This window comes from Pieris rapae, chromosome 24, assembly GCF_905147795.1.
Source record: "Pieris rapae chromosome 24, ilPieRapa1.1, whole genome shotgun sequence".
Classification (NCBI taxonomy): domain Eukaryota; kingdom Metazoa; phylum Arthropoda; class Insecta; order Lepidoptera; family Pieridae; genus Pieris; species Pieris rapae.
Genome location: NC_059532.1, coordinates 3,230,130 through 3,246,399, shown reverse-complemented (window position 1 = coordinate 3,246,399; position 16,270 = coordinate 3,230,130). Strand labels below are relative to the sequence as shown.

At 33.2% G+C, this 16,270-nt stretch overlaps 2 protein-coding genes across 3 annotated transcripts; both read right to left on the bottom strand.

The window, feature by feature from the left end:
* On the bottom strand, positions 1-4,820 carry LOC111001689 (thioredoxin-related transmembrane protein 2 homolog). The gene is made up of 4 exons (XM_022271679.2): positions 4,436-4,820; positions 3,526-3,789; positions 1,689-1,823; positions 1-785 (listed from the first exon to the last, which is right to left on the bottom strand). Exons 1-4 carry the CDS (start codon positions 4,726-4,728, stop codon positions 674-676), a joined length of 804 nt encoding a protein of 267 aa, XP_022127371.1. The 5' UTR covers positions 4,729-4,820; the 3' UTR covers positions 1-673.
* Positions 4,821-5,960: 1,140 nt separating this feature from the next.
* Positions 5,961-16,235, bottom strand: LOC111001693. 2 transcript variants are annotated; one of them, XM_045633685.1, is made up of 10 exons: positions 15,946-16,234; positions 12,898-13,043; positions 11,928-12,465; positions 11,449-11,633; positions 10,450-10,586; positions 8,997-9,112; positions 8,368-8,486; positions 7,761-7,887; positions 7,342-7,485; positions 5,966-6,500 (listed from the first exon to the last, which is right to left on the bottom strand). In XM_045633685.1, the coding sequence occupies exons 1-10, from the start codon at positions 16,007-16,009 to the stop codon at positions 6,385-6,387; spliced, it is 1,692 nt and encodes a 563-aa protein (XP_045489641.1). In that variant the 5' UTR covers positions 16,010-16,234; the 3' UTR covers positions 5,966-6,384. The 2 variants fall into 2 exon arrangements, with proteins under 2 accessions (XP_045489642.1, XP_045489641.1); XM_045633686.1 differs by lacking the exon at positions 7,342-7,485 and having other exon boundaries at positions 5,961-6,500; positions 15,946-16,235.
* Positions 16,236-16,270: the final 35 nt, after the last annotated feature.

Genomic DNA, 16,270 nt, shown 5'->3' with positions numbered 1-16,270 from the left:
GTTAAACAAAATCTAATTTAACACAGGCTAAAAATGCAGTGACTTGGCGCGTATGACTCTATTATGTCAATTGTCAATACTCAATTATACCTTTTTTTTACATTCAAGGGGGTCTAGTCAAGACAGCTTAACAGTAGTGTATGTAGTAGTAGTAGTTGGTACCAACTGTCGACACTGTCATTTTCATACAGATTTAGTTTTCGACTTCCTACATACACTACTGTTAAGCCGTCTTGACTAGACCCCAAGGGTCAATAACCTGGGCTATAGACAAAATCGCCGTCTCCGTCTGACCATTAACGTCAAACGAATGTGTACCAAAATGGTCACGTGACAAAGCGAAAGCTATAACGTCATTCCTGCGAATGAAGTGCGCTCCAGTTTCTTAAGATAGTTTTGTTATTTTAATAAAAAAATTTTTTTTTATTATTACATAGTATCGTATTATATTAGTTTCACAATCTTGGATTATATTATTTAATTCAAAAGAAATATAAATAAATAAACGCGTTACTATTTGGTGGACGACTTGAACGCTCCCTTATCAAGAATAAAACATAAACGACAATAATCGTTATATGGGGTTTGAACATCAGGTAAATTAAATAAGTCAAAGACAAAAATATGTGAAAGAAGTCAGTTAAAAAAAAAAACGGTTGAATAAGTTAAGAAATTATTCGACTTTTTCAGTCTTCTTAGATTTAGCAGCTAACTTAGTTTTACATTCTTCATAAATCCCATCAATGTTAAATGCAGCCTTAATATTGTCTTTGGAAAAGAGAAATCTGTAAAAAAAAAAAAAACTTTTAAGGCTATCATAGAAATGCGTGGACATCCATAGTGAGCTTGACGAATGAGTTTTAGCGCAAACTATGAAACTATATTCACTCACTCACTCACTCACACATTAACACACACACACTCATGCACTCAGGCTTGTTTATTACAATTGAAAAATAAATAAAATAAGTTAAAATAATGTAATTATTTCAAGTAATTTAGAATTAAGTTTGTTTATGGAAGAGCTGGGAACCCTGACACAGGTATTTTTTACTTAAAAGGGTTCCCAAATCTTACATAGGTACTTAAAATGAATAAACACTTATTTATTTATTTTATGAACAGACCTTATGCAGTTTTGGAATTCTCCTCCTCCTACTCCTGAGACCTAATATGTAGTTACAAATTTATTCACTCACTCACTCACATGTACTCACACACTTATTCACTATCATGCACCCACCCACTCACCCAACACGGCCTAGAGGATTCAGCGTGCGACTGTCATCCCTGAGTTCGTAGGTTCGATCCCCGGCTGTGCACTACTGGACTTTCTTTCAATGTGTGCATTATTATTCGCTCAAAGAGTAAAGGAAATCATAGCGAGGAAAACTCTACTTGCCCATTAGATAGAGAAATTTACTTTAATATAGCCACTAAATTATAAGTATTTTTTTTGTATCTCATTTTTTAACAGCACAAATATCCCTATTTTAAAATGTGTTTGGGGATACCAGGGTGGGAATAAGAGGTATTTTTTGGCGGACCACAAATCATATAACTATATAAGTTAACGACCTGTCCTCAGATCTATCAAACATGCACAGATTACAAAAAGGTTTGCAACAATCGAGCTATTCGGCAGTTTGTCTATGACACGACAATCGTATTTATGAAATAACACTCACTTCTGCAACTTTCCAGTGTGGTCAGCATGAGGCTTCCTCGTCTTCTCCTGACCTTCACTGAAGAGTATCAAAGTTGGCAGCTGACGACTGGTCGGCCCATCTTGTACTCTGTATTTAGCTGCTGCTTCTGGGTATCTGGAATTTATATAATAATAATAACTAACATAATTCATTTTCAGACATATAACTCTAAAACACTAATAGACTTACAATATAAACACAATAAACTGGACATAATGAGGGAGTGTGTATTTTTAGGTATAACGATAGATAAATTTTGTAATTGGATATCACATATTGGAAAATTACAGAACAAAATAGACCGTTTTGTTTTTGTGTTAAAACGACTAAGGGAAACTGTTAACCATGCTGCGGTATTAGCTGCATATATTGCATCTATAATTAGATATGGAATTATAATTTGGGGAAATTCAGTCGAAGTGAATAGGGTATTTAAGGCCCAAAAAAAATGTATTAGAGCAATTTGTGGAGCAAATTGCATTGATAGTTGCGTGCCTCTATTTAAGAGACTCAAAGTGTTATCTCTTCCATGTATTTATATATCAGAAATGTCCCTGTTCGTACACAGAAATATACATATTTTTAAATCGAATGTAGTAAGTAGTAGACATGGGGAGAAATTGGCTAAGCCAAAAATAAATTTAGAATTATTTCGGAAAAACGCCTCCTCTATGGCAATTAAAATTTACAATAGATTACCGAATGAACTTAAAGATCTTCCAACAAGAATCTTTAAAAAGCGACTTAGTGCATTACTTTTAGAAAAAACGTACTACTCAATAAACGATTATTTGTGTGAGACATGGTAATTTATACAAATTTAATTATGTATGATAATTGACTTAATTGATATGAATCTGACTTAAAAATCTAAACTAAGATAAATTTGCGCGCCACTGTGTATGGCAGAATATGCGAACGACTGACAATTGTACCACCTTGACATTTTGTACCATATTCGTGCAATGAATAAATTATTATTATTATTATTAAATACAAGGAAGAAAAGCATCAGGGAGAAACTTTTTTGAGTAAATATATCTAAAAAGCTTCTTTGTTAGACAAAAAAACCTAAAAAATTATCTTGATATCTTGAAAATTGAGCTGGCGCATGAGGGGTCATGAAATTTACTTATTTGTATTTTGAATCAGTCTAATAAACATATTAAATTTTTGTAGGAATCCTTGAAAATGCATTTCGTTTTCAAGAATAAACTATAAGTATAACAGTGAATAATGACTGTTGACCTAATCACCACATCACAAATAATAAAATTAAAGACACAGTGCTTATGTAATACTTAAACGGCCCCATATTGGAAAATTCTGGAGTAGAACATAAAAAGATTGGAACACATGTGCCTTCTGCCAACCCTAACTTAAGTTATCAACGTCTTTACTAATATATATAAAGAACAATATCAGTGATACCAAAAAATAAGAGAAGCACCTTAGTGTTGAAGGGAATACAAAAATTAAGATGCCAGGAGTATGACTATACCTGTAACTAAATCCAAAGGCCCCCTTCATGCAGGTGTATCGGTAAACTTAAGGAAAGGTGGGATGACAATCTAATGGAGGTAGCAGAAATTGGGTTATACCCAAAAGGAGTCTAATTTAAAATTTAGAAATAAATAATTGCATTACCAAAGTATACTGGTAAAACTAATGTAAACTAACATATCAGGAAATGTCATGTTACAAATTGGAAATAATGCTTTAATAATATTAATTATACTTCAGTATATAAGTACATTTTCCTTTTAGTCCAGTCTCAATTTATATAAAACAAATGTAAAGTCAAATCAATACATACCTGCCAACATCTATTTTTCCAAATTTGAAGTTCTCCAAACTATAACTAGCTGACAACTCTGAAAATACAGGAGCAAAGTTTACACATGCTGGGTGCCATGCTGCATACAAACAGACAATCCAGGTGGTGTTCTTATGATGCTTCAATTCATCTTCAAATATTTGGGCTCCTCTAAAGTAGGTTACCAGCTCTGGACCAGAATAAGTGGGCTCAGGGAGAAGAAGAGCAGATAATATGAGTATTGCACCATATGGTATTCCGTACCTAAGAGAAAATGTTTATATTATCCATTAAGTTAAGGATAAACTAATCACTATTAAATTTATTGAAAAAAGTATATAAACAATTTGATAAGACAGAATGAATGCTATTGTTACAATTCTGTAATTGTACTGATAAGTTTTAATAATTAATAAGACAGATGCATTGACATTACCTAAGTGTGTAATTAAAATAATACTATATAATTATTCATTGAAAGAAATTTTCTTAATCACAATTAAGTTATCTAGATATAAGGCAGACATATTTTAAACTGTTTCAAGTCTTCAATGGGGTATGAGGCAGAGATATATGAATAATGTGGTAAACGGTAACTAACTAGTTAACTTAATCTGTATCAAGAGAGCAGCAATGATGTGTCAGGCCCTGGTATGCCAGAAAGTAATTATTCCATAATATGAAGTAATAACTCTTAAACACTTTTAACATGTGATCATCGAGTTCGACATACAAATGTATTAATTATTGTGTATATGTATATTAATTATCAAGTTTTTACCGTCTCAATACTGTGTCAATTGACTTTATTACAGTATTTGATTTTATCCTATTTTATATAACTATAAAATAAGGATATACCACATAATATTTAGCAATTAATAGAAAAGATAAATATTTAAATACACACCTTACATCTGCATAGAACCACAGAATTAAGTTTGCGATCTTCGTGTAAACGAAGGATGACGATAAATAATTTACCATTGTCACACTTCCAGCCTTCCTTGTCCTTAGCATGACGACAATAATTAAGAAAAATAGGATCTCCGTTTCCCTGCTATCTAATTCACAGTCGGCATTTGGAAACAAAAACTCACATGTTAAATACGTCCGTTTAGCAATAACATAGGATAAACTAAGGATGATATTCAGCCAGTAATAGGGCTTTAATAATTGTTTCAAATCAGTTTTAAATGCCATATTTATTTCAGGAATTAGATTTTATTTTTGACCGACTGTCGACACCGAGCTGCGCCCCGAATCCAGTGTTGCCAGATGGTCTTGGCGACATACCCCTAGACTAATCTAAAATCACGTCGTTCTTTGTCACCTGTAACGAATATACAATAAGTAAGGTAAGACACGGATCTCATTATTATGATCTGTTCGCACTTCAATTTAGTTCCAAAATCAGGAAAGTGATATATAAAAAAACTGTACTTGGCGAGTTTTTGAAATTTCCCCTAAATATTTTTTCCCCCTATTCTGCCCCTAAATCGGTTGAAAACCCCCTTAATCTAGGGGGAAATTTCCTGATCTGGCAACACTGCTCGAATTCCCATTGAGATGAAATTTTAAATAGCTGTCAGCAGTCATGTCATTACAATCACATTTCACAGACTGTAAAAAGTGACATAGTACAGATTATATAACAGAGTAATTTATAAATCTGCATTACCAATTATGTATTCATAATTTTGTAGGTACTGAATATGAAAATTTAAAGTAAAGACAACGCATAGGAATATAAATTATAATAGTTAATACTTTGAAATCCAGATTTCGATGTGTCTTTTGTTTAAAATTCAAAACACACTTAAAAATTGCATGCTTCGCGCATTCTAATTGACGTCATAGGTATATTTTACGAATAATATAACTTCATATAAAAGTCTATTCTAATCCTTAAGGAGATAACTCCTTGGATGAAGGATTAGTAAAGATAATCCTAAGATATTGGACTGATTGCACCACCTTAAAATAAATCTTAAGATTTAATTATTTTTATTTATTATTATTGCTATTTTTTATTTGATTTTGTTTTATTAGTTATAGTAACGTTTGTTTTAAGTTTTTTTTTGTTTCTGTTATTAATCGTTTTTGTACTCTACCCTCTGTTGGTGTTTTTTTATCGTTGTTTCTCATTTGGGTTGCCTGGAAGAAATCATTTGTAAGCGATAAGGCCGCCCTTTGCCTTATATCTTTTGTAACTGTTTTTTTATTTTTGTTGTGTGTTTTTGTATAAGGCGATAAAGGATAAATAAATAAAATGATTCCAACATAATAAAGACTATAAACATAAGGCAAAACTCAAAATGCCTTATACAAAGGGGTGTGAATTGAATAATTTTTATATGGGTATCATAATTTGAATACTTGTCAGGTTTTTATACAAATGAAAGAAAATAAATAAAAATACTTTGAAATATAAGTTTTATTCAAAATTTATATAAAAATTACATTTTAGACAAAGTAGTAAAATATGTACTTTATGATATGTAGAATTTTTAAAATCTATAGAGGTGCTGAAAATGTCGTACTTTCGACTCCATCTTAAATCTAAATAATAAATATCGTATTGTTGTTTGTTTTCGTATAAATTAATACTCGTTATACAAGCGACTCTTTGGATTTTTTAAATCTCTTTATCTTTTTAAAATCTTTGGCACAGAACAGAAATCAAAAACAACAGTTTACACAAATGAGGCTTTTTACGCTTGACTGTCAATCCTTATAATATGCGTCCAAAAGAATGGGAAACAATCCAAATAATCCTTACAACTAGATAAAATTAAATATGGCAAGAAAATATTATAAAAGAAATCTCTTGAATTGTCTATATCACAGTAATAAATTTTACAAAATACTATCATTCTTTACAACTGGGACAACTGTGTCCCGATAAATGCTATTATTAAATGTTAGCATTTTTTCGCCCTCCTCTTGTGACGTCACTTCCGGTCGCTTTTCTTCTGTAATGTAATAATAATTAATTGTTGCCTTTTCGCAGTCTATCTTTGCCGGGTATACAACCATTGGCAAGATTGTTTTACTATTTCTTTACTTTTTTTAAATGTAATATTATTTCTCAATTAACAATTATACTACTTTAAATATTTGACGGAATATGGCAACACTGCACCTATTTGTGTAAGTCTTAATTCATGTGACGTATTAATTAAACAAAACTTATCTTATGTATGTGATATGGTAATAAAGCCTTTATTCAAATAAAATCAAATCAAAAATAATTTATTCATGTTGGTAACATAATGTACACTTATGAACGTCAAAATAAAGAAATTTAATGTATTTAAATGCTTCTTATTTTAGATTGACTGTCAGTTCTCAAATACAGGGTACGGAATTGCGGCATGCCACAAGGTCACATGCTATAAACTTAAAAATTTCCCAAATTGCGGCAAGAACCGTGGGGCATGGCAACACTCGGTGTAATCTAGATTGTATAGGTGGCCTAAAGGTCTAGATACTAGGCCATAAACTCCAAAAAAAAATAGATTGTATAGGCTTAGGCGTCAAATTTCGACCGTTTTAATCATTTTTATTTTTATATAGACAAGTAGATCAGCGATTTGTCTGACTCATGTCGAAATCCAGAGACAAGCCGATTTCCTTACGATGTTCTCCGTACGAACGATAGTTAGATGCGCAAATATAAAGTATATGTGAGCAAGAGATGATTCTATTTCCATACTAAGATCGATTCAGTAGTTTTTGACAACGATAATATTTTTGTATAAATGACGGTATATATTTTTTTGCTATTTGGCGTAAAAATAAAACAAATGATACCTGAGTCATTTCGCGTGAGCCAAGCGAATAAAAGCGCGTGGACAGCCGCAGCGAAAAGTGCAATGCCAGCCAATATACGAAATGACCCTCTACCCCCCGCACGACTGTACAGTTGACCCCCTACTAGGGACCCAAGAGCGAAACCTGCATGATTTATATCATATACCAGTTTTACACAGTAAGAAATGATAATTTAAACACTATCGTAAGAATTTAAAAAGTTATAGTCTGTGGGGAAAGATAACTATGGTCTTCACAGTTTTGAAAGGGGCTTCACAGATCAAAAATATCCAGGATAAATTAAACATTTACAATAATACATAAATTAAAAAGTGTTTTCTTTAAATGTGTAAAAGTTATTTTAATAAAAGACAATATGTGCAACAGTTGGAAGGTAGTTCTAAATTTTTACAACTTACCCACACCATCGTCCATTCCAGCGACAATCCCTTGTACAGTTGCTGAATAACCTTCAGGTGCAACATGAGCTGCATAGCCAACTATCGTTGAATAACATAATGCGTAGGTCGGACCTTGCATTATACTCTAAAAAGAAAATCACATAAGAAAAAAAAATTGACCAATTTAAATTGATGTTAAATCATTTATATTATAATCACGACATTGTAAACTGTGAAAATTGTGGTGTATAGTGTAATTAAGTGTGGTGTATAAGTAATAAAGTTTGAGACGATGTAATAAAATTTTCACTTTAATAATCTTCTGATTATTGAAGTCAACATCAATTGAAAATGTTGTACAAACAGTGGATTCAATATATATTGTGACAGGTATCGTGATATTGGATCGCGATATTTATTGATCACACACTTCCTAAACATATTAGACTTAGGGTCCTTCAAAAAAAGAATGTACCAATTCTTAAAAGGCCGGCAACGCACTCGCGAGCCCTCTGGCATTGAGAGTGTCCATGGGCGGCGGTATCACTTAACATCAGGTGAGCCTCCTGCCCGTTTGCCCCCTGTTCTATAAAAAAAAAACAAAAAAAAACCATATTTTTATTACCTCAACAAAGACAAGGTGCCATGGGTGCTGTATGAGGGAGATAGCGATCATTCTCACTCCGTAGCAGAAGAGGCAGAAAGTAAGAGTAGTGCCATAACCCCAACGGTTTAATATTTTTCCTGAAATTTATTATTCCTGCTGAAGTATGCAATCATTTTCACAATGTTGTATTTATTTATTAACACTTCGTTGCATTACATAAAAAAAATCAACATAATTTAATGAAAAGCAACTGGCGGCCTTATCGCTTTCGAGCAATTTCTTCCAGGCAACCACTGTGATTAAAGGAAAAAAAAACATATATTAAATTACATAAGGTAGGCAAGATGTGCAAGAAAAAAAACATACTTAACAGGAACAAAAAAAAAAACTAAACTGATATAGGATACATAAAAAAAAACGAAAAGTAAAAAGTGCACATGAATCATGATAATTTAATTCAAGATCAGTCTCAAGTCAGAGTTTTGTTATGATGTCGACTTCACAGACTATTTTTTGAGTAGCAAATAATACCAGAGGTATTAGAAAAAAGTAAAAGTATTTTCATAGAAACACAAACTGATGAACAATACATTTTGAATGCACGGAATCAGATCCTCACGATGCTTTTATGAATAGTAAAAACTCACCGGAAAAAAAGAAAAACAACACTTCTCCAATAAAACTCTGTCCGGCTACAATGGTGCCCTCTATAAGTTTAATATTCGATTTTGTTCCTGTCACTTCTGCTAGGTCTTCTAAAAACCTGTAACAAATACAGGTTTTAACACCATAATATGTAGTCTGTCGCTGTATATGCAGCGATAGTCTGTGCTGCAAACGAAAACTATTTTTACGTCGTGTCAACTGTCAAATGTGTAACAAGTTTTTGTTTTAAAATCACCAGTGTCAGTTTATACTGACAGAGCGGTGTTTTCAAAAATAAATGTAATATAGCATTGCTGGGACCTCTGGGACAAATATAAGGGTTCTCTTACGGCAAACCCTAGCGATCATTTTAAATGAGACAATATTACAATTTGTTGTAATAGGTGCATAGTCACTATAATAACATAGTATAAAACAAAGTCGCTTTCTCTGTCCCTATGTCCCTTTGTATGCTTAAATCTTTGAAACTACGCAACGGATTTGGATTCGGTTTTTTTTTAATAGATAGAGTGATTCAAGGAAGGTTTATATGTATAATAACATCCATTAAATAGTGGAGAAGTACTGTTATATTTGAGGTTTCTAATGTTGTCTATACTAATATTATAAAGAGGAAAGGTTTGATTTTTTGTTTGTTTGTTTGTATGAATTGAATAGGCTCCGAAACTACTTGGCAGATTTGAAAAATTCTTTCACTGTTGGAAAGCTACATCATTCCTGAGTGACATAGGCTATATTTCATTTTCAAAAAAATAGGCATCCTTACTAAAATTACGATAACATTAACATTTGTTTATTATTTGATACAATTCTAACAGATGGCGCTGAGTTAAAGGTAGTAGTTTGGCAAGACGACGTTTGCCAGGTCAGCTAGTCGTAAATAATTACATTTTTCCGCTTACATTGTAAACGCAGGCTGAACCCTACGAGTTTTATCAAAATAATGTACTAAGTATATTACACATTGAAAAGGTCTACAGAAAAGTCCATGATGGTCTATATGGTATGTCTATATGGTATATGTCGCGTATATTATCGGAGCTTTCCAGCAAAGGAAATAACAATACATAATAAAAACCTGCTTTTCATCAGCATTACACCCGTGCGAAGCTGGGGCGGATCACTAGGTTTTTATATTAGAAGATGTTTTAAGAAAGATTTGCGACAATGTCTACGATGTTTGACGGACAGCATAATTTATTTAACTTGTCAGACACACGCTTCAATTAGAAGTTTATTAAAAAAACATAGATTTCGACAAGCGATTCCCACGTCAAAGTGACATAACAATTTAATATATTGTTATGTCTACAAAAAACAAATTCGCTTGTTGTTCTGTGAATTCGAATTTATTTACACAAAAATTGCTTAAAAATGTAACACACATTCAACAAAATATGTATTAATTTTCTAAAAAAAATATGCATAGCTTACCAAAACATATAATAAATGATGAAACTGTCGAAAAATCCAGCAACGACCGCGAACATTATGAAGACAATAACTTTTGGTATCTTTAATATTTTTTTTAAAGCTTTACCGGAATCTGTCGGACTCGAAAGTGAGGGTAGCTGCAAAAAATAAAATTTTATTTTTTATATGTATTTGTGTTTGTGTAATATATTAATTTACTAGCAGACTCGGCCAAGCGTTGCTGTGGCTAAGGTTTTTGTTATAGTACATAGAAGTAAACGATTTAAGGGAAACGGTAGGAGAACTTATGTCAAACATTGGTACGTTTAATACAGCGCTATCTGTTAGAATTGTATCATATAATAAACAAATAATTTACAATAAAATAAAATTGCGACTATAATTTGAGATTTAAACTATCCTATCTCTCAAGTTGGATCGAACTGCACATGGTGTGCGAATTTTATTATAATCGGTTAAGTGGTTTAGGAGTCCATTGAGGACAAACATTGTGACACGAGATTTATATATATTAAGATTCATTCAAATAAATGATTCTTATATATAAAGCCCGACCAATTGAAAGCCTTCTCTGGTAAATAAGCTTTAATAACTGACTATGGTCACACTATGAAACTTGTCTATAGTCGGGCCATATATGTCACGGCTAATACTTAGTTATCTGCGCACGCGATATCCGGGAGAAATACATAAGAAAAAAGCATTTTAAGGGATAAATCACCACATAAGATGGGGAAGATACGGATTAAGATTTTTGATCTAAGATCCGGCTGCAGGAGAAGTGCGCTCACCGATTATTTGCTAAAAATATGTTTTTTCCCGATTACGCCAGACCGATGTGAGACGCAGTATGCGTTCTGTCCCGCTCTAACGCGTATTGGCCGCACCTATGTTACGTCATTGTGTGTTAGGTTTTTATTTTCGTTACGGGATTTCTTGATTCGGTCGCCGAGCTTACCGTCTGCGATAAAATCTATGCAATAGCATAAAAATACTCACAGTTAACATCCTACAGCTGGCCAAATCTACGAAGGTGGCCACGATTGCTATTATAAACGCCGGGGTAAAATTCTTATATGTCCCAGAGAAGAGATCGATAAGCCAGCCCCCCAATAAAGCAGTTATGCCATATCCCACTGTGCCCCATGCCCTTTGGGCACCGTACTTTGGGCCTCTATCGGGTCCTGAAATTTATTTATTGAACTTTAACACATGTATATGCGGGACAATTTTGGTAAGTAAATACAAAAAAAATCTAAAAATACTTAGCAATTTTGGTAAAGCAGAAAAATTACCAGCACGATAGCGGATTAGGTACAAAACAGCACATAACAATGCTTTCTTTGAAACCGATCAGCTCACTACCGATATTCAGCTCCAGTATTGTTTAATACGTTATAATTTTGAAGAATTAGAAAGATGACAAGAATCTCCAAAAATTGCGTGACGTAATACTATCCACACAGACTTTCACTCACCTAAAACATCGAAGCAAACAGCATCCCCAATACAGTTAGCAACATTAAACGCGACCGTCCCCACGCTCATCATGAGTACAAATCCCCAAAACGTGACAGTCGTGTAAAAACTCAAATAATTTTCGTCAATCCCGCCATCATAATTTTCCAGCGCATCTAAAGTCGCTTCGTAGCAGAGTAAATTGCAGTCCTGTTTCGGCAGGCATGCTATCTCGCGCCCTCCATTCTCCATTTGCATATGTAAGAGCGAGCAAGATGTATTTGTCACTGTTCCGTCTATATACATTGTGCTTACTTGCGTGGAGTTAGATAGATACACATTAAAGTTGTCGTCTGTGGAACAATTCCAGTGGCAGTTGTACTTCTCAAGTGTCAAGCTATCTAAAGTTGTATGAGGTTTTATATATACTGTGTCGTTGAGGTTGTATATCGATTCTAAGATTTTTTCAGGTTCGTCAGGAACAGACAGGAACCATAGACAGCAATATGAGCTAGACATTATTATAATAAGTAGCATGAATATTAGTTTTCTGTGGTTCTGGAAAAAAAAATTTTAGTGGCTACAAATTTTTGATAATAATCATTAGTACTATTCTGTAAAAATTATATTTTTATTCGACGAATGACACATTTACATCTACAACGATACAACCTCTTTTTATGTCAGGGCCTCAGCCTCAGATGTCCTCACGATATTTTCCTTCACCATTCAAATGTTAAATGCGCACATATAAAGTCCATTGGTGCAAAGCTGATCAAACATAAGACCTCAGCGAGTCGAACTCAGAAGCAACTGAACACACGTGGAACTTCTTCATGGACGGAAGGGCTTTAGCTTAATGAGATAAACAATGAGGGCGTGTGTTCAAATCAGGGCGGTGCAATAATGGAGTTATTTTTCTAGGCATGAGAAAGCATTTCTTAAAGCAGGAAAAAATGCAAATATATCTATTTATTAAAAAGATCTCACCGGCCAATAATCCACTACATAACCAACCATTGGTTTAGCAGCGGCCCACAGAAGTGGCAGCACAGCTGTAACCATTCCCATGACAGCCGCGGATACGCCCAATTGGCGACCGAAGACATTTATCTGTGGCAGGATTGGTCCTAGAGCTGAAAGTTAACGAAGAATAAAGAAGCAATTTTGTTAGTTAAACGGATAGGCTGGTAATTGTACGGGTGATTGAGCTAGTTAGCTACGACATACACACCGAATCAGTGACAACGTCTTATAATTCGATGGAGCACGCACGCACGAAAGATATGACGCATGCTGCGTTACCTCGCCTATGACGCATGTGGCGTTACCTCTGTTCAATTTAAGGCTTGAAGTGCAAGCGAGAGCGCGAAACGAGCGACAAAGAGGCACAATCGGCTTCGTTCGGCAGCGTTCGTATGTTAAAAAATTGACATAATTGTATTTATGAGTACAAATGAATGTAACTTGATCGCTTCAATTGTGATTTCCATTTACCTCCTTCTCTATATCCATACAAAATAACTATCAAACCAACAACATTAAAATTTTCTTTAGAAAAATGCAACCATTCAGTCAGAATTTTCTTATAACGTTGTCACATTCAACTATCGTCAGTAAACCGACTTTACAGACAACCGGTTTTTAGACAATCAAAACCTCACAAAACTGACATGTAATACCAAAATGGCGTCTTAACTTTAATATGGAGACGTCTGCACATGACAAACTTAATTATGAATTCAGATTTCTGTATGGACGCCCATAATAGGCAAGTCGGTGATCTCAAAGGCACAATATTTTCTTTTCCGTGACCTGCGTTTCTACTCCATACAGTATCCTTCGAATATGACAGGATGACGCAGGCTTTAGTTTCATTTATGCTTAAACTATTATTTCATAGGCCGCAGAATGTCTCTAATTGGCGTTAATGAACGAAGTTTAAATGAAACATAAATTGGGTTTATTATTCGTATCATTATCTCTCTGTTAACATTACTATCTGTTTGGTATGTTAATCCAACCATTACAATATACTTTAATCGTCATAATCCTAACCGCACATTATGTAAATTTCTATACATTTTACGATGGGTCTTTATTATATGGGTATTTATTTATAAGTCATCAGTAACATGATCGTAAGGACAAGATAAATGGCAAGCAAAGAATCTAGTAGAAACACTAAGGGCCTGTTTCACAAAGTATGGATAAAGTACCAAATAGCTATGCAACACATAAATTATTCGAAAGGTAAAAGTTCCAAATAAGATACTTCGCGTTTCATAATGAATAGCGACAAACAAAAATACTGTTTATCCTACCAATAAGTAATATATAGCTTATTCGGAACTTATCCGGACATTGTGAAACAGACCCTTAATATATTCATATGTCACCGTTTAAATTACAGGCACCAAAATTAGTTTAATCATTCAAAAAGAACATATTACATTTTTTTTTCAAGCCGAGCGATTCGTGGGTGGCATTAATAATAATTGACAAAGAAATAAAATACAGTGAAATGGTTCGAATTATTAAGAAACAGAAATTATTACATTTTCCAATATATTAATCAACTGACTGAATAAAAAGTAATTTTGCTAAAGAAGAATCTTTTTATCTATGTATTTCTTCGTTGATAGAGAGGAGTGAGAGAGAAAGAGCGAGTGAGACGCGAAGATTGAACGAATGAAACGACCGGTGCGCAGTGAACGAATACGCATTACGGGTTCAGATTTTTAATAAGCATGATTTGTGGATCCGTTGGCTAGAAGATATACATAATTTGTTTCGTGAGTTAGCATCGATGTTACAATATTTTTTTGTATAGCAACATTGATGATAATCGAGCATCCCGAGAGTAGATTTTTATGTACAAAAGGTAATAACAGAGTAACATACAATAATATTTCTCCTACGTCACACTATTTATTATCATTAAAGCAACATTATGACAACCGATAATAAAAAAATTCACAGTCGTGATCGCCTACATTTGTCGAAGTATCAAATTCTCATTTTCGAAAAGTCGGTTAGTAATAGACCCGCACGTCGGAAACTGTAATTTAGGGGAACCTTGACCGTGTATTGGCGTTCACGTGAGAAATTTGCACGATTTTATTAATAATAATGTTCTATGCAATTTAAAATGGATAAAGGGTAAACCTGCATACATTGATCTATTTCTCCAAAGTACAGTATACAACTTAGTTGATTAGTACTAATATACATATACTAACGGATTGAAAAGACGTTGTCTGGTACACAGGTTTTACATACTAAAAAATATCTTATAATGTAAACTATTGCCAACTCCACTTACAGAAACCCAAATTCTGTGCAGCCGTTAAGGAGTTTAACTATGAACACATTCACAGAAGATTTATATTATATAGCAGTTGTTTAATGGCTGTATAGATAAATAATTTAAAAATATATAAATTTAAGCATCTAAGTATTCTATTTGCATTTTTCTATTATAAAATGACTGAATGAATAACTAGTTTATAAATTTATTTCCAACACACAGTATTAAGAATATTTTTAAACCTACACAGTAATTATAATAATAACTTAAAATTTATAAGTAGATAATTAAAACAAATTAAAAAAATTTGGGTAATCATAACTATTATTCAAATGTTTAATTATGATTCTATGATTTACTACTTAGTAGCCTAATGGTTATTCATTCAATTCTGGACCCGTAGGTTGCGTGTTCGAAACTTGCGCACAGTTCGTTGCATGTCGCAAATGTTCACAATGTCCGCAATTTTAAATGATTCTTACAGTTTACAAATTATAAAAAACAGTGTCAGATTCTAAATATATACACTACTCATCAGTTATTGAATCAGTATTATTAAATAATTAAAACAGAAATCTAAGGATAGACCCATAAAAATTGTAACACCACTAGATGTATTTATAGATATAAATTGTAATGTATTCAATTGTTTAATGCATGGTACATTACACACTATTATACATTATATAGACAGAAGAACGGTAAAAAATTCTTTATAATAAACTTACCAGCAAAGAAGAAGAAGAAGTGAATCTTAATTGGTAGCAAACTCTTATCTACCTCCAGCTTCATGGTTGTCAATTAATTCTTCAAAAAAATAATGCACTTGAAATTAACGAACTGCTATAGCTGGGCCATAGGAAGAAATGTCACGTGTACCGGATCACGCATAGCTAAATAAGTTTAGATACTCGACAAGTTAAGACTTCAGAGCCGAAGCAATAAAGCAATTTTAAAATTGTTTGTTTACACAATCCTTCTAGTTTCTACTGTTTACAAATCCAACGCAAATAAGAAACTTTTTCATTGACAGTGATAGTTGCTAAGAAAGCG

Coding starts and splice junctions, on each gene's coding strand:
- LOC111001689 (XM_022271679.2), bottom strand. CDS start 4,728: ATGGCATTTAAAACTGATTTGAAACAATTATTAAAGCCCTATTACTGG. Junction 3,790..4,435: donor TGGTTCTATGCAGATGTAAG/GTGTGTATTTAA, acceptor ATTTTCTCTTAG/GTACGGAATACCATATGGTG. Junction 786..1,688: donor CACACTGGAAAGTTGCAGAA/GTGAGTGTTATT, acceptor TTTTTTTTACAG/ATTTCTCTTTTCCAAAGACA.
- LOC111001693 (XM_045633685.1), bottom strand. CDS start 16,009: ATGAAGCTGGAGGTAGATAAGAGTTTGCTACCAATTAAGATTCACTTC. Junction 11,634..11,927: donor TGTTTGCTTCGATGTTTTAG/GTGAGTGAAAGT, acceptor AATAAATTTCAG/GACCCGATAGAGGCCCAAAG. Junction 8,487..8,996: donor GTTGTTTTTCTTTTTTTCCG/GTGAGTTTTTAC, acceptor AATAAATTTCAG/GAAAAATATTAAACCGTTGG.